We start from the raw sequence: 17,681 nt of genomic DNA, 5'->3' as shown, positions 1-17,681 counted from the left end.
GTCCCGGGATCCTGGAATTCAGGAGGCAGCTGAGGTTATGGAGCTCGTGGAGTGAGGAGCAAAGCTCCTGGAAGCTTCTGGAAGCAAACCCTGCACGCAGCCAGGTGAGTTTGCACTCACTGTACCATTTTTATTTCGACACAGATATATATTTTTATATATTATATCATTTAAAAACAGATTATTTGTAAAAAACAAACGGGTTGGGTTTGTTTTTTGGGGTTTTTTTTTGTTGTTTTTTTGCAGGTCAAAGCCACCCTGGCGTGTCCCACACAGTGCAAAGGTGACCTGCAGGTCCCTCCTCCCAGGGACAAGCTGAGCATTTCCCCTCTTCTCCCCATGGAAAAAGCAGCTTGGTGTCCTTGTCAGAGCCACCAAAAAGTGTCCCTTGGTGCCCTGGGGGACAGCAGGGCTGGGGAGGGGACAGCAGGGCAGGGAAGGAGCAGAGGTGGCAGTGCCTGGGACAGACCCTCCATCCCACAGGGAGAGGGTGGGATCCAAAACCGCCCTCAAATCGGCTCAATCGGAGTAAAAAGAGGCTCAAAAGGTGTAAAAAGAGGCTCAGGAGGAGGAAAAATTGACTCAAGAGGAGGAAATAAAACTCCTTTGGGATCTCACCCCTTTTCCATGCACTACCCTAAACTCTGGGATGAATTCCTCCTGGATAATTCCTCCTGGATTAATCCTCCTGGATAATTCCTCCTGGATTAATCCTCCTGGGTGAATTCCTCCTGGATTAATCCTCCTGGATAATTCCTCCTGGAAAATTCCTCCTGGATTAATCCTGGATAATTCCTCCTGGATGAATCTTCCTGGGTGAATCCTCCTGGATAAATCCTCCTGGATTAATCCTCCTGGATGAATCCTCCTGGATAATTCCTCCTGGATAAATCCTCCTGGATAATTCCTCCTGGATAACTTCTCCTGGATAATTCCTCCTGGATAAATCCTCCCAGATGAATCCTCCTGGATGAATCCTCCTGGATTAATCCTGGATAATTCCTCCTGGATGAATCCTCCTGGATTAATCCTGAATAATTCCTCCTGGATGAATCCTCCTGGATTAATCCTGGATAATTCCTCCAGGATAAATCCTCCTGGGTGAATCCTCCTGGATAATTCCTCCTGGATTAATCCTGGATAATTCCTCCAGGATAAATCCTCCTGGGTGAATCCTCCTGGATAAATCCTCCTGGAGGAATCCTCCTGGATAATTTCTCCTGGATTAATCCTGGATAATTCCTCCTGGATGAATCCTCCTGGATGAATCCCCCTGGATAATTCCTCCTGGGTGAATTCCTCCTGCCAGCCCAGGAGAATTTCCCTGTCTCTGGGCCCTGCATTCCCCTCCTGGGCAGCACCAGGAAATCCCTCCAGGTCCCTTTTTCCCTTCCCTGGTTTGGGCTGGCAGGGGCAGCGGGGCTCAGCCCCAGTTCAGCACTGACACAGCCCCAGTTCAAGCTTTTTTCCACCCAAAAAGTTGGGAAATCTGAGAGCAGAGGGAGGAGAGGCACTGAAATCCTGAGAGGCTCCTCCCTCTGCAAATCCCCTGAGAAAAACAGATAAAAATGGAATTTTTCCTTTGTACAGCACCTATTGAAGCGTTTTCCCCTCTGTCCTGGACCTCACGAAGGCTCAATCCTTTCCCATAAATCTGAAAAATATCCTTTATGGCCTCACAGCTGCAAGGGGAACCTTCAGCTGGGAAATGAAAATAAATGAGCAGCAAAAACTCTCCCTGATCTGCTGAGGTTCCAGGAGTGTGTCTGAAGTAGTGAATTAAAGCTGATGCACTGATTTTTTTTCTTTTTTTTTTTTTTTTTTTTTTCCAAGTCCTGCTGGACACAACCCAAGCAGAGAACCAACCATGATTTGTCAATCAAGGGGCTGAAAAAAGGGAAATAAGCACCGGTGGCTCGTACCCATCGTGGCCAAAAGGCTCCATCTGGTGGCGTTTGCACCCAAAAAGGAGCTGGGGAGGAGAGGGGGAGCCTGAATTGTGCTGGTTAAACTGGTTCAGAGCAGAGGAAGGGGCTTTAAACTCCAGTTTAAACTCGAGTTTAAACTTCTCCCAAGCTGGGAGAAGAGGTGGCATGATGGGAACGGGAATTTTGGGTGGAGAAATGAACCTGCAAGGGGACAAAGCAGCCAGGGGGGCTCAGGGTGGGCCACAAAACCTGAGCTGTGGCCACAAAACCTGAGCTGTGGCCACCAAACCTGAGCTGTGGCCACAAAACCTGAGCTGTGGCCGAGTTGTGCTGCCCTGCACGGGGCAAGCACAGTCGAGCAGGAGTGGGAATAATACAGCAAATATTTTAATGCTTTTTCTCTTGTACAGCCCAGAGCATTCCCATCAGGGAAAAGGGATCCTGCAGGAACAGCCAGGAGCAAAATGACAAGATCAGATATGGAAACAGGCTGAAAAGTTGGTTATTCTGTTAAAAAAAGAAGCAGGGACAGGAGAAATGGGAGTTTTAAAAAATCCAGGCTGAGCAGCTGCAAGGGGAGAAAAGGGAGAGAATCTTCATCTGCAGATGGGCAGGGCAGGGAATACCCAGCTTGAATTTGTAAAAATCAGGAAGGTTTGGGATGGGAGAGAGGAGCTTGCTCCCCTCCTGACCCTAAAATTACTCAGCAGGACCAGGACAAGCCCCTGCCCAGAGCTGCCCCAGGGCTGGGCTGCAGCTCCAGCGCCTCCCAGTAAGAGCCAGGGAGCCCAACTGGGCAGGAGGGGAACAGGGCCCCTGCCTGTCCTGAACCCTGCAGGTTTTAGTGATGGGAGAGCTGCTGGTGCTTCCCAGCACTGCCCCAGGAGCTGCAGGGCTCCAGGCAGGAGGGTTTCCATGGAAAAGGGTCGGGATGTCCGTGGGAAGGTTGGGAAAGGCTCAAGTGCTGGGAAAGGCTCAAGAGCTGGGAAAGGATCAAGAGCTGGGCTCAGGAGCAGCCCCACTGGGGGGCCAACAGCTGGAGCAGCCTGGGATCGGTCTGGGATCACCCTGGGATTGCCCCGGGATCACCCTGGGATCACCCTGGAGCAGCCAGGGCTGGGATCGCCCTGGGATTGCCCTGGGATTGCCCTGGGATCACCCTGGAGCAGCCAGGGCTGGGATTGGTCTGGGATCACCTTGGGATCACCCTGGGATCACCTTGGGATCACCCTGGAGCAGCCAGGGCTGGGATCACCCTGGGATCACCCTGGGATCACCCTGGGATCACCCTGGAGCAGCCAGGGCAGAGATCAGTCTGGGATCACCCTGGGATTGCCCTGGGATCACCCTGGAGCAGCCACAGCTGGGATCACCCTGGGATCAGTCTGGGATCAGCCTGGGATTGCCCTGGGATCACCCTGGGATCACCCTGGGATCACCTTGGGATCACCTTAGGATCACCCTGGAGCAGCCAGGGCTGGGATCACCCTGGGATCACCCTGGGATTGCCCTGGGATCACCCTGGGATCACCCTGGGATCACCCTGGGATCAGCCTCAGCCATGGGGCTGGAGCTGTCAGTGATGGGGAGGGGGCTCTGCTCCCACCCCAGGGGCGCAGGACACAGGTATTGTCACACACAGCCACTGTGTGCCACATTGTCATTGTCACACACAGCCACTGTGTGCCACATTGTCATTGTCACACACTGCCACTGTGGCACCGTCACACCCCTCTGCTCCTCCAGAGGAACCGGGGAGGGGGTCAGGGATGTCCCCTCCCAGAGATGGCCCATCCCAAAGATTCCTTATCTCAGAGATGTCCCCTCCCAGAGACACTCCATCCCAAAGACACCCCATCCCAACATGTCCCCTCCCAGAGATGTCCCCTCCTCAAAAGCTTTTTGAGGCATCAAACCCAACAAAGCAGAGCCCCCCCTTGTCCCCAGTCCTCTCCTGGGGGTGCAGAGACCCCAGACCCCGCAGCAGGAGGCTCCCAGCCCCAGGCCATGCTCTCTCCTGGGGGTTCCTGGGGTCCCCCCATCCTGAGGGTGTGGAGCAGAGGAGGGGGTCCCCGGTGCCCCCCGGCCCCGTGCCCCGTCAGGAGCTGAAGAAGCGTCGCAGCACCAGGTAGCCCAGCGCCACCACGGCTGCCACCAGCACGTACTTAATGTAAACATTGTCCAGGGTCTGCACGGCCTCCTGCCAGGGAGGGGACACAGCGGGGTCAGTCCTTGACCCCCAAACCCTGACCCGCAATCCCTGACTCCCCCAGTTCCCCTGGCCCCCCTAACCCTAAACACTGCCCCTTGCCCCTAAACCCACCCCCTGTCCCCAAATTGGCCCCAAACCCGCCCCCAAACCTGCCCAAACCGGCCCCCCAACCCACCCCCAAACTTGCCCCCAAACCCACCCCCAAACCAGCCCCCAAACCTGCCCCAAACCCACCCCCAAACCTGTCCCAAACCTGCCCCCAACCTGCCCCAAATGTGCCCCAAACCAGCCCCTAAACCCACCCCCAAACCTGCCCCAAACCCGCCCCCAAAACTGCCCAAATTGGCCCCAAACCCACCCCAAACCTGCCCAAACCAGCCCCAAACCCACCCCAAAACCTACCCCAAAATCTGCCCCCAAAACTGCCCCAAACCTGCTCCATGCCTGCCCCATACCCACCCCAAACCTGCCCCAAACCCGCCCCCAAACTGGCCGCAAACCTACCCCAAACCCACGCCCAAATCCAGCCCCAAACCTGCCCCAAACTCACCCCCAAACTTACCCCAAACCTGCCCCCAAATTCACCCCCAAACATGCCCTGAACCCGCCCCCAAATCTGCTCCAAACCCGCCCCCATACCTGCCCCCAAGCTGCCCCAAACCTGCCCCCAAACCCACCCCCAAACCTGCCCTAAACCTGCCCCCAAACCCAGCCCCAAAACTGCCCAAACCCTGCCCCCAAACCCACCCCAAACCTACCCCCAACCCATCCCCAAATCTGCTCCTAAACCCGCCCCAAACCCACCCCAAACCCACCCCAAACCCACCCCAAACCCAACCCCAAACCCACCCCCAACCCATCCCCAAATCTGCTCCTAAACCCACCCCCAACCCATCCCCAAATCTGCTCCTAAACCCGCCCCAAACCTGCCCCCAAACCCACCCCCAACCCATCCCCAAACCAGCCCCCAAACCCACCCCAAATCTGCCCCAAACCCGCCCCAAAGCCGCCCCTGCTCACCCATCCTCCCTGCTGGGCGATCCAGCGGGCGATGCGGTTCTGCAGCATGAAGTCCCCGACGTAGCGCGCGATGCGGCGCAGGAAGCCGCTGACGCCGCGCTGCCACACGTGCATGGCCATGCGGTAGCCAAAGGCCAGCAGGGCGATCACCCGGCCCCAGTTGATGCCACTCTCGAACAGGCTGCAACAAAGGCAAAAAAATCCCTGAATTCCTGCCCCAATCCCAGCTCGGAGCTGCCCGGGCAGGGGGAGCGCGAGCAGCGGGGTCGACATTGAGAAACGGCCCCAAATTCTACCAGGAAAAGCTTAGATTGGATATTATGGAGGATTTTTTCTCTGGAAGGGTTGCCCAGCCTTGGAACTGCTGTCTACACCAGGGAACGTTGAGCAGTGGAGTCAAAACTGAGGAAACGGCCCCAAATTGTACCAGAAAAAGCTTAGCTTGGGTATTATGGAGGATTTATTTCTCTGGAAGGGTTGCCCAGCCTTGGAGCTACTGTCTACACCAGGGAACGTTGAGCAGTGGAGTCAAAACTGAGGAAACAACCCCAAATTGTACCAGGAAAGGCTTCGCTTGGATATTATGAAGAATTTTTTCTCCGGAAGGGTTGCCCAGCCTTAGAGCTGCTGTCTACACCAGAGAATATTGAGCAGTGGAGTCAAAACTGAGGAAACGGCCCCAAATTGTACCAGGAAAAGCTTAGGTTGGATATTATGACTGCCCTGGGCTGGTGGCCCCTGCCTGGCTTGGAGAAGGACGTAGAGCCTGGGAAAGGACACACAGAGCAGGTGGCATGAGGACAGGGACAGGGGGAATTCACCTGTGTGTGACAGGGACAGGGGGAATTTCACCTGTGTGTGATGAGGGGAAGGACAAGGTTAATTTATTTTACCTGAATTTGACAAGTGTGACAAGGAGTGGGACAGGGGTTAATTTAATTTACCTGAGTGTGACAGGGACAGGGACAGGGGTTAATTTCATTTATCTGAGTGTGACAGGGACAGGGGTTAATTTAATTTACATGAGTGTGACAAGGGTTAATTTACCTCAGTGTGACAGGGACAGGGGTTAATTTCATTTACCTGAGTGTGACAAGGGTTAATTTACCTCAGTGTGACAGGGACAGGGGTTAATTTCATTTACCTGAGTGTGACAAGGGTTAATTTACCTCAGTGTGACAGGGACAGGGGTTAATTTCATTTACCTGAGTGTGACAGGGACAGGGACAGGGGTTAATTTACCTGAGTGTGACAGGAATAGGGAAGGGGTTAATTTAATTTACCTGAGTGGGACAGGGACAGGGGTTAATTTAATTTACCTGAGTGTGACAGGGACAGGGACAGGGACAGGGGTTAATTTACCTGAGTGTGACAGGGACAGGGACAGGGGTTAATTTCATTTACCTGAGTGGGACAGGGACAGGGGTTAATTTACCTGTGTGTGTTGCCGCCTCAGCCGGCGCGGCTTCCCAGACAGGGGAGCAGGAAAAGGACAGAAAGGAAGGAGTTAAACACCGGAGCAAAGAAGGAATTAGACACGAGCAGAGGGCACAGGGACAGGGCTGTCACAGCCAGAGGTGTTTGGAGGAGTGGCAGGAGCCCAGAGACCCGTCCTGCCTGTGCCAGGGGCTGCCTGGCCTGGCTGGACATTTCCCTGCAGACAGAACCCCTCGATCCCACCTCGATCCAAGCTTCCCTGGGAAATCCTGGCTGGAGTTTTCCAGGGCTGTGCCCTCACTCCTCACCTGGCACTGTGCTTTGGGTGGCTGTCACCTGCACCAGGCTCTGTGTGTCACCTGCAGGTTCTGTGTCACCTCCAGGCTCTGTGTGTCACCTACATGAGGCTCTGTGTGTCACCTGCAGGTTCTGTGTCACCTCCAGGCTCTGTGTGTCACCTACACGAGGCTCTGTGTGTCACCTGCAGGCCCTGTGTGCCACCTCCAGGCCCTGTGTGTCACCTCCAGGCTCTGTGTGTCACCTGCAGGCTCTGCCAGCCCGTGGAGCAGCCCCCATACCGATGTGTCCATGAGGACCAGCTTGGGTGGCAGCTCTGACCACCTCATCTCGTGTGTGGCCTCCTGCCCATGGCAGGGGCTGCTCTGAGATGATTTTCAGGGTCCCTCCCAGCCCAACCATTCCACGATTCCGTTTTCTCAGTGACCATCCCACCTCCAGATGTGGAGTTGTGGCTGAGGTTGTTCCCTGGCACGTGCCAGCCTGGAGCAGGGCACAGCAGGAGCTGGTTGTGCCCCTGAGGGGGATTTGGGACAGGGGTCCCAGGGACATCCCCTGACACACCCCAGCCTGTCTGTGTGTCACCTGCACACATCTGGGAGGGCTGGGAGGGGACAATGACAGGAGCAGTGTGCAGGAGGAGGAGCAGCCAGGGAGAAGACATGGGAACCATCCTGGGCAGCTCACTGGGAGCTCGGCCAGGGCTGGAGAGCGAAGATCAAACGGACAGAGCGGGTTTAACCAACAGCACTGAGTACACCCAACCTCCCCTTCCCTTCCAGCCCACAGCAGGAGCTCCCAGGGCTTTACCTGGAGGCAATCCTGGTGAAGTGCTCGTAGGCGTTGTCGCGGGTGGGCTGCAGGCTCTCCAGCATGGTGCGGAACTCGGCGTCGTAGCGCTTGTAGATGTCATCGCCGATGATGGCCAGGCGCTGTCCCACCTGGCTCTCGGTGCTGCGGGGCCGGCAGGGAGTCAGGCCGGGCTGGGCGGCGTGGGGCGAGGGGCAGGAGTGGGGATTTACCTGCACGGGTCCTGCTGGAGCTGCTCGATCTCGGGGTCGCGCGGCAGCTCGGCCCCGCGCTCCTCGCGCTCCTGCTGGTAGCGGTAGAAGGCGAAGCTCCGGAACACCTCCTCGGCCTCCTCCGCCACGCGGCCCTCTGCGCAGGGGACAGCGCTCAGGGCCTGCACGCCTCTCCCTCCCCTCCCCGGGTTTGGAGGAGGCTGTTCCCACAGAACCTTCTCCAGACTCGCACACGTCCCCACGGAATCGTCCCCAGACCCACACATTGGTCCTTGTCTCCACACAACCCTCTCCAGACCAAACATGTGCCTCTGCACCCTCACAACCCTCTCCAGACCCACACATGTGTCTCTGCACCCATAGAACCATCTCCAGACCTAAAAAAATGTCTCTGCACCCTCACAACCCTCTCCAGACCCACACATTGGTCCCTGTCTCCACAAAACCTTCTCCAGACCCACACATATCCCCACACAACCCTCTCCTGGCGTGGGTCCCTCTCCAGACCCACACATATCCCCACACAACCCTCTCCAGGCCAAACATGTGCCTCTGCACCCTCACAACCCTCTCCAGACACACACATTGGTCCTTGTCTCCACACAACCTTCTCCAGACCCACACACGTGTCTCTGCACCCACAGAACCATCTCCAGACCTAAACAAATGTCCCTGTTCCCACACAACCTTCTCCAGACCCATACACGTGTCTCTGCACCCTCACAAATGCTCTCCAGACCTACACATTGGTCCCTGTCTCCACAAAACCTTCTCCAGACCCACACATATCCCCACATAACCCTCTCCAGACCCACACACGTGTCTCTGCACCCTCACAAAGCCTCTCCAGACCCACACATTTGTCCTTGTCTCCACACAACCCTCTCCAGACCCACACACGTGTCTCTGTACCCACAGAACCATCTCCAGACCTAAACAAATGTCCCTGTTCCCACACAACCCTCTCCAGACCCACACACGTGTCTCTGCACCCTCACAAATGCTCTCCAGACCCACACATTGGCCCTTGTCTCCACAAAACCTTCTCCAGACCCATACATACCCCCACACAACCCTCTCCAGACCAAACATGTGCCTCTGCACCCTCACAACCTTCTCCAGACCCACACATTGGTCCTTGTCTCCACAAAACCCTCTCCAGACCCACACACGTCCCTGTGCCCACAAAAACATCTCCAAACCCTCACAACCCTCTCCAGACTCACACATTTGTCCTTGTCTCCATATAAACTTCTCCAGACCCACACAAGTGTCCCTACACCCACAGAACCATCTCCAGACCCACACTCGGCCCTGTTCCCACACAACCTTCTCCAGACCCACACATGTCCCCACAGAATGCTCTCCAGACCCACACATTTGTCCTTGTCCCCACACTAACAGCTCCAGACCCACACATGTGGCTCTGCCCCCTCATAAACATCTCCAAACCCACAGAACCTTCTCCAGACCCACACATGTCCCCACAGAACCTTCTCCAGACCCACACACGTGTCCCTGTCCCCACACTGCTCAGGGACACGGCCAGGACCAGCCCCCTGCAGCAGGAACCCCTCGGTGTCATCCCTCCTCACACATTCCATGGCTCTGGGGGATGTCCTGGATTAGAGCTCGGTTTCAGCAGCTCCAGAAGCACCTGGAGAGGGACAGTGGCTCCCACAGCCCCACTGAGTGACCCCACAGGGACCAGGAGCAGCAGCTCTCCAGAATCTGCATTTCCAACCTGAGATCTTCCTGCACGGCTGGGAAGTGAAGCACAGCACCCCATCCCCAAGCCCCCAAATCACACCAAATCCTCCTCACAGGCTTTTTTTCCAGCTGCTCCCACCTCCCTGTCCCACATGGAGCTGCCGAGCTCAGATTACAGCAGCAGAGCTGAAGGGAAAGGACAGCTCCTGTCACTTTCCAGGGGTTACTTTCTGTTTTCAGACACGGGTTTGTTTGGTGACAAACAAATCCTTCACCTTCCAGGAACTGGAGTTGGTGACACTCCAGAGAGAATCAGAAAACGAAATCAACTGAGTCAGAGTTTCAGGGAGAGGAGGGCAAACACTCAGCCAGACACAAGAGGAAATCTCTGCGCTAAAATAATCCCTGGAGCTGTTTTTAGTAACACCACAACAGGAGGACACATTCCCCCTTCCCACGGGTGCCACCCCCACTGGGATTGTCTTGGAATCTCTCCCACCCAAGGGATTTGGATCAGGGTTTGCCTGGTGGGTTCCCAGTGCCAGCAGTGCCAAGGGGAGGTTTGGAGCTGCTCAGGGATCTCTGGAAGGAAGGAACTGCTCCGTGTCTGCTCCGTGTCTGCTCCCTCCATCCCCAGCTCACTCAGCATTGGGATCCACACCCTGCACCCACAGCACTGCCCCGATCCAGAGAGCCCCAAACCTTCAACACTTGCATTTCTTCCTGAGCTCCTTCATTCCTCACTGCTCCCATCTCCCAGGAGCAGCTGTGCTGTGGGGAAAAACTGGCAGCTCTGGCTAAAAATCTCCATCAGCCCCAAAAAACCACTCCAGGCAGTGACAGGGACTCCCAGGCAGCTCCCAGCAGCTCCCAGCACTTTGTTCTCTCCCTGCCTCCCTGCCTTCAATCCCACCTTGCTGCCCATCCAATGCCAAGCCCACAATCCTTGATTATTTTGGGTGGAAAAGAACCTCAAACCCTGTTCCACCCAGGGACGCCTCCCTCTAGACCAGAACGCTCCAAGCGCCTCCCAGTTCAATCCAGTTCCTTATCCCAGGCTTGCAAAAAGCCCTGGAGACAGGAAATCCCGTCTTGCCAAAGGAACACAGCCGGGGAATGAATAAACAAGCAAAGGTTTGAAGCTGCTCCCTCCCCTGAGCACCCCAGAGCCCTTTACCTGAGCTGAGCCTGCGCCTTTGGCTCCCCCGGCGCCCCTGATCCTGCGGAGGGTCCCCCTCATTCCCCGAGGCCATCGCAGAGAGGTTTGGGGTGGCAGCTTCACCTGGAGGGTGATGGAGATGCTGAGTGGTGGAGCTCTGTGGTCCCTCAGAACCCAAGGATCAGAGCCCTCTGCTTTTATCTCTGCCAGGGCTGGCTCCTCCCTTGGGCACACTCCTTCTGTACCTACCATGGAAGTTCTGAGGGCACCAGCTCCTCTCCCACCCAGCTGGATTCACCCTCTTCAAGGATCTCATCACAGAAAGGACCTCACACCTCACACACATGCTAATAGACTTCCTTCCTGCTTCTAAGAGAGCTGTGGGCTGCACCAGCTTCTCCTTAGCCCAGACCACAGAGGTTCATAAAAAGCTGTAAAAAAAATTCCAGCACTCCGGGACTCCCCGGCTGCGACCACACGAGGTGAGCCCTGATTTTCTCCAGCACTCATTTCCTCTAACTCCCCTTGTTCTTTACATTTCCCCTCTCAGAAAATAAGAAAATTAAATGAGAACAAAACACAAAGCTCATCTTTTCCCTGAAGCTCGTAGGTATCCTAAACCTGCAGTTCAGGGCTCATCAGAGCTCCTCGAGGAGGCCACAAAGCTCCTGTCAGGATTAACGGGATCAGGGCAGCTCCTGGCTGCTGTCTGACATTCCAGAGCACATTCCCTGCCCACACTTCAGCAGGGCTGAGCTGGGGCCTTTCCTGATTTGCACCAAGCCTGAAACACAATTCCTGACACCCCAAAATTTAAATTGCATCCTGGGCAAAAATAAAGGAAGAGCTGGCTAGGGATAAATAACCACCCATGGGTATGGGAGAAGTGCACAAGGTGGTTCAAGCTCGTGGCATCACACTGGAGATTGCTCAGAAGGAAAAAGAAATGGGAGACAGGAAGTACAGCCCATTTTCCAAGGGATGGGGCCTGGAAGTGCAAAGCTTGGAAAACCACGAGGTCCTGCACAGCTGCACTCAGGGCCTGAGCCTGCTGACCAGGATGGAAATGCTGGTTTTTCCTACACTCCAAGGATGGGAGGACAGGATTTCCCCCTTCCTCCCCAAACTCAAACACCCCCATCCAAGGAAGAGCTGAGAACGCAGTGAGGATCATCAGCTGGGGCCAGGGGTAAATCCCTGGGTAAATCCCTGGGGCCAGGGGTAAATCCCAGGGGTAAATCCCAGAGCTGCCTCTCCTGGCTCTCAGAATCACAGAATTCCCTGTCCTGGGGTGATGCAGATCCCCTGGGATGGTGCAGATCCCCTGGGATGGTGCAGATCCCCTGGGATGGTGCAGATCCCTTGGATGGTGTCCATCCCCTCCTCCACTGAGCAGCCTCCTGTGCTTCATCCTCTGCCCATCCCAGGCCATGCCTGAGCCCACCTGCTCTGGGAGGACTCAGAGCTGTTCCCAAGTGGGAAACAGTGGGAATTTCCTCTGGACCCCACAGTGCCACTGCTCAGGTGGCACAGGATGCTGGGCAGGGTGTGGGCACACCCAGCAAAGAGCTCAGGAGCCTCTGGAGCTTTTCCAGCTCGGCCTGTGGGGCTGAGGGCTGTGTCCCAAAGCCACCCAGGGCTGCCCAGGGGTGGCAGGGACTTTTCCTGCCTGGAATGAGTGAGGGCCGTCAGGAGCAAGGACTTTGTAGCACAGAAACCCAGAGGAAGGTGACTCATGACTTTCCACTTGAATTTCGTTTTGAACCCTGCGGGAACTTTTGTTTTCGGTTTCCTTCTGCGCCCTGGCAGGGCTGTTTTTCGCCATCTTCACGGTGACACATGACGCTGCAGCCCTATCACTGCTGTCCCCACCCTCTGCCGTCCCCAAATGCCCATTCTCCCAAAATCTCCGTGTCCCTGCAGGGCTCAGAGTGCCTCGGACCATTCTCTCCGGGTTCCAGAGCTGCTGCTTCCCATCTTCCCCATTCCACCTTTGGTACAGGAACAGGGGAGGGTGTGAAGGAGGAGGTGACACCCAAACACCCAGAGACAGCCCGGGGCTGCAGGAAATGAAAACCCTCCAAGATTTGAGTCAGGGCTCAAGGGAGGGTGTCAGGGGAACTGCACAGTCTCATCCACCCTACCAGGGTCCTGTAGGAGGCTGCAAGGGGTTAAAAGCAGCTGCAATCCTATATCCAAGCTCTGGAATCACCCCCTGACATGTTATGAATGCCAGGAAATCGATGGGGAATCCCCTGGGATGAGGCTTTGTCAGTGATTCCTCCCGGGCCAGAGATCCCACAGGATTCCTGACCCCATCTCTGCCCGGTCAGTGGGACCAGGGACAGTTTGGGGGGTGCCCAGTTCGGTGGGTGCCCAGTTTGGGGGTGGCACAGTTTAGGGGTTGCACAGTTTAGGGGTTGCACAGTTCGGTGGGTGCCCAGTTTGGGGGTTGCACAGTTCAGGGGTTGCACAGTTTGGGGGGTGCCCAGTTCGGTGGGTGCCCAGTTCGGTGGGTGCCCAGTTCAGGGGTTGCAAAGTCTGGGGGTTGTACAGTTTGGGGGGTGCCCAGTTTGGGGATGGCACAGTTTAGGGGTTGCCCAATTTGGGGGTAGCACAGTTTAGGGGTTGCACAGTTTAGGGGTTGCACAGTTCGGGGGTTGCACAGTTTGGGGGTGGCACAGTTTAGGGGTTGCCCAGTTCAGGGGTTTCCCAGTTCGAGGGTTGCCCAGTTCGAGGTTTGCCCACCCAGCAGGGCCCCAGGGTGGGCACACGACCCCCAGCACCCACCCAGCCGAGGTTGCCCCCCAAGCCGCGCCCGTGGCCGCGGGTCCCCTGGCACCACCACGGCGTAAAAAGCCGGGCTGAAGAAAACACGGTTAAATGAGGGGAAAATCCCTTTTTGGGGCGTGTAAATTCCCTTTTTGGGGCAGCGACCCGCCCGGAGCGGCACCTCCAGCCCTGACCCGGGAGTTTCCCGCACCCAAATTTGTCACCCTCCCGCACCCCCGGACCCCCGCACCCCGCGGCTGCCGCTCCATCCCGGCCCGGAAAACTGGGATAACCCATCCCAGGAGAATCCGGGCAGGGGGAAGAAAAGAAACGGGGGTGCCCTCGGTACTCACCGCGTCCCGCTCGGGATATCCCGGGAGCTACCGCATCCCTGCCGGGATCCGCTCCATCCCTCCGGCCGCTCCCTTCCTGCGCGGCCAAAGGAAGCGCGAGGAGGAGGAGGAGGAGGGAAAAAGAAAAGGAGGGAAGAGAAAAAAAAAAAATCAAGTAGAAAGCCAACCGCACTGACCATAGATAGAGCCGCGCAGGGTTCAGCTCCCTCTAGAGGCACCAACCCCGGCGTGGGGCAGCGCCGAGCACCGGCGGCTTTTTGGGGGGTTCTTGGGGCTCCTCTTTTTTGGGGGGTTCAGGGGATGCTGAAGAGGATCGGGGGATGCCGGTGCGGGGTTGGCACCGCACACCCTGTGCAGCCCCCGAGCCCTCCCGGGGATCCTCGGGTCCTCCTTGGCTTCTCCAGCGGTTTTGGGAGCTTTTCCTTACCTTAAATTCGCCCTCTGCCAGATTCCAGCCTGGTTAAAGTAACGATTTGAGAGTTTCTGGTTCCTGGGAGGGAAACTTGTATCGATCCAAGAGGAAAAATAAATAGTCCCCGGTGGCAGAGGCGGCTCCCACCGGGTGCCTTTGGGAATTCAAAATCCGTGGAGATTTGGGGGCAATCCCAGCAGCTCCAGGAGAGATTCAGGCCTGGAGGGCTCAGCAATCTGCCCCAGCTGCTTTTCCTCTCCTCGCTCCCTGGGCGGCTGCCAGGGCCTTGCTGGGGCTGGAAAATGCCAGATAAGCAGCAGAGCAAAGCAGAGCCCGGGTGCTGATATCACATCACCTCTCTGCCCCATGGCAGCAGCGCTCTGAGGGCCCCACAAGACCTCCTCTGCACCAGAGCCAGGGGTTTTGGAATTCTTGGCTTACTGGCTGAGCTTTTCCAGGGAAAACCAGTCCCTGGCTGCAGAGGGTCCTGCTCTGGCTCCCTCGGAGGTTTGGGGACATGGCCTGGAAATTCTGCTGAGGGTGGGGCTGTACTGACAGTGCAAAACAGCTGCTGGAGGGAGAAAAAAAGGGATTCCCACAGTGGCTGTCCTTCAGGGAAGGAAGATCATCATGGAGCGAGGAATTGGCTCGTGGGGGCTGTGCCCACCAGGCTGTGCCTTCCTCCCAGGGGTCCTGAGCAGCTTTGTCACTGCAGCCACCCGGACACTGCCCTGCCCGAGGCTGCAGCCCTGGGAAAACAGCACTGGGAATGTGATGAGGGGCTGAGGGAGCTGCAGGTCCTGGCAGGGTGACACAGCGGTGACAGAAGTGGCAGGAACCTCTGCCAGGATGGATGGAGGAGGTTTCATCTCCCACCAGCTCCGGGTGCCCACGGGGAAGGTGGTGCCAGCCCTGAGCCAACACTTTCCATGGGCTCTGATGCTGAGTGGGAGAAGCAGCAGCTCCTGGAAGGTGAGGGAAGGGAAATCCCCCCTCACCCTGGTGGTTGGGAGAGGAGCCCTGAGGAGTGAGTGGACATGGAAAGCACCCAGGCGGTGTGGGAGGCTGGGGCACCCTCCAAATTCAGTGTCCAACATGCCCAGAATGGGTCCCTTGGCTTTGGAATATCTGGAGCTGGCACAGGATCCTCTCTCAGCCACTCCTGAGAGTTCAATTCCCACACGAGGCAGGGGAGGTGACAGCTCAGGGGAGTCATTGGGGGTTTTTTTGGGCTTGTTTTGATCAGCAGATAAAGGTGTAGGGCCCCCAAAAGCAGAGGTGTCCCCGGGGAAGAGGCTCTGGAGCACGAGCAGACAGCAAAAGGCTTTGGACAAGGTGGGTGAGAGGATGGGGAGAGTGGGGGATGCTGCTGAGGAGGGTCCCAGTGCCCCCAGGCCTTGGAAAAAAGGTGTAAGGGTGGAGAACCATGAGCAAAACTGATCCCAGCTCTGCCCTGTCAGAGGCTGTGTCCCACAGGGGTGTCCTGGAGGTTCTTCCATCCCTCCATGGCCCTTCCCAGCTGAGGAGGGAATAACCTTGGGGTGGGCTGACCCTTGGCTTTTGGGACTGCTTGGCCCATCAGTGCCAGGGGACACCTGCCCTGTGCCATGGAGCATTCCAGGAGCTCTGGGTGATGAAATTGTGTGGGCTGGGGGCAGAGGGAAAGGTTTTCTCCCAGAACTGACACTCTGCTGGTGTCAGTTCCATCAGGAGAGAAATTAACTGCCAGGGGCAGGGCTAGACAGGATTTTAGGAGAAATTCCTCTCTGTGAAGGTGGGCAGGCCCTGGCACAGATGCCCAGAGCAGCTGTGGCTACCTCTGGATCCCTGGGAGTGTCCAAGGCCAGGCTGGAGCAGCCTGACAGTGGAATGTGTCCCTGCCCATGGCAGAGGTGGCACTGGAGGAGCTTTAAGGTCCATTCCAATCCAATCCATGCGAGGATTCTGTGGATCTGAATCTCCTCGGAGCACCAGGTGGCACTCTCCGACTTCCCAGTGAGCCGAGCTGAGCCGGGCTAACCCGGCTGGCAGGGACAGCACGATGGGACAGTGATGGACGGGTCAAAGGGGTTTTCCAGGGGGTTTTTGGGTGGGTGGATTCACCTCCTGCACCTTCAGCAAATCCCAGAATCGTAAAAATCCCAGAATCATAAAAACCTCATGGAGCTGCTTAATCACGCTGGGTTTGGGAGTCCAGAGCAGCCAGCACAGCCAGCTCATGTTTCCCAGGTGCTGGAAGAGCTGCCAGGCTGTTTAGGACAAAATTCCTCACAAATCCACCTTTGATAATCTGCTGTACAAACACGGGAAGAGGGAGAGGCTGTGGGAGGGCTGAAAAATCCACTCAGGTAGGAAATCCAAGGCATCCTGTGCTGGGGGCGAGTCCTGAGGCTCAGCAGCCTGGAAAGGCTCCCAGATCCTCAGAGCATTCCCAGGCCATTCCCAGCTCTCAGACCATTCCCAGGCCATTCCCAGCCCTCAGACCATTCCCAGGCCATTCCCAGACCATTCCCAGCCCTCAGAGCATTCCCAGACCATTCCCAGCCCTCAGACCATTCCCAGCCCTCAGAGCATTCCTAGGCCATTCCCAGCCCTCACAGCATTCCCAGCTCTCAGAGCATTCCCAGGCCATTCCCAGCCCTCAGACCATTCCCAGCTCTCAGACCATTCCCAGACCATTCCCAGCCCTCAGACCATTCCCAGCCCTCAGAGCATTCCCAGGCCATTCCCAGGCCATTCCCAGCCCTCAGAGCATTCCCAGCTCTCACAGCATTCCCAGCCCTCAGACCATTCCCAGCTCTCAGACCATTCCCAGCCCTCAGAGCATTCCCAGACCATTCCCAGCCCTCAGAGCAATCCCAGGCCATTCCCAGCCCTCAGAGCAATCCCAGGCCATTCCCAGCCCTCAGAGCATTCCCAGCCCTCAGAGCATTCCCAGGCCATTCCCAGCCCTCAGAGCATTCCCAGCCCTCAGAGCATTCCCAGGCCATTCCCAGCCCTCAGACCATTCCCAGCTCTCAGACTATTCCCAGCCCTCAGAGCATTCCCAGAGCATTCCCAGGCCATTCCCAGCTCTCAGACCATTCCCAGCTCTCAGAGCATTCCCAGCCCTCACAGCATTCCCAGACCATTCCCAGCCCTCAGAGCATTCCCAGGCCATTCCCAGCCCTCAGACCATTCCCAGCCCTCAGACCATTCCCAGGCCATTCCCAGGCCATTCCCAGCCCTCAGAGCATTCCCAGCGCCCGTCACGGGCCGGAGGAGCTGCTGGCAGCGCAGCCCGGGCTAATCTGGGAATTGTATGCCAGGAAGGGCACACCCAGCCGGGACAAAGGCTCTGCTCCACGCTCCAGCGCTCC

General features: G+C 56.8%; 1 protein-coding gene across 2 annotated transcripts; it reads right to left on the bottom strand.

The window, feature by feature from the left end:
* Nucleotides 1–2,299: 2,299 nt before the first annotated feature.
* BAK1 (BCL2 antagonist/killer 1) lies at nt 2,300–14,591 on the bottom strand. Of its 2 annotated transcripts, XM_072918873.1 has the most exons (7): nt 14,338–14,591; nt 13,911–13,986; nt 10,804–10,908; nt 7,917–8,052; nt 7,705–7,848; nt 5,161–5,341; nt 2,300–4,128 (listed from the first exon to the last, which is right to left on the bottom strand). In XM_072918873.1, the coding sequence occupies exons 3-7, from the start codon at nt 10,877–10,879 to the stop codon at nt 4,027–4,029; spliced, it is 639 nt and encodes a 212-aa protein (XP_072774974.1). In that variant the 5' UTR covers nt 10,880–10,908; nt 13,911–13,986; nt 14,338–14,591; the 3' UTR covers nt 2,300–4,026. The 2 variants fall into 2 exon arrangements, with proteins under 2 accessions (XP_072774974.1, XP_041577239.2); XM_041721305.2 differs by lacking the exon at nt 14,338–14,591 and having other exon boundaries at nt 13,911–14,068.
* Nucleotides 14,592–17,681: the final 3,090 nt, after the last annotated feature.

This window comes from Taeniopygia guttata, chromosome 26 (genome assembly GCF_048771995.1).
Source record: "Taeniopygia guttata chromosome 26, bTaeGut7.mat, whole genome shotgun sequence".
Classification (NCBI taxonomy): Eukaryota; Metazoa; Chordata; class Aves; order Passeriformes; family Estrildidae; genus Taeniopygia; species Taeniopygia guttata.
The sequence above is the reverse complement of the archived record's forward strand: the minus strand, read 5'-3'. Positions and strand labels throughout refer to the sequence as shown.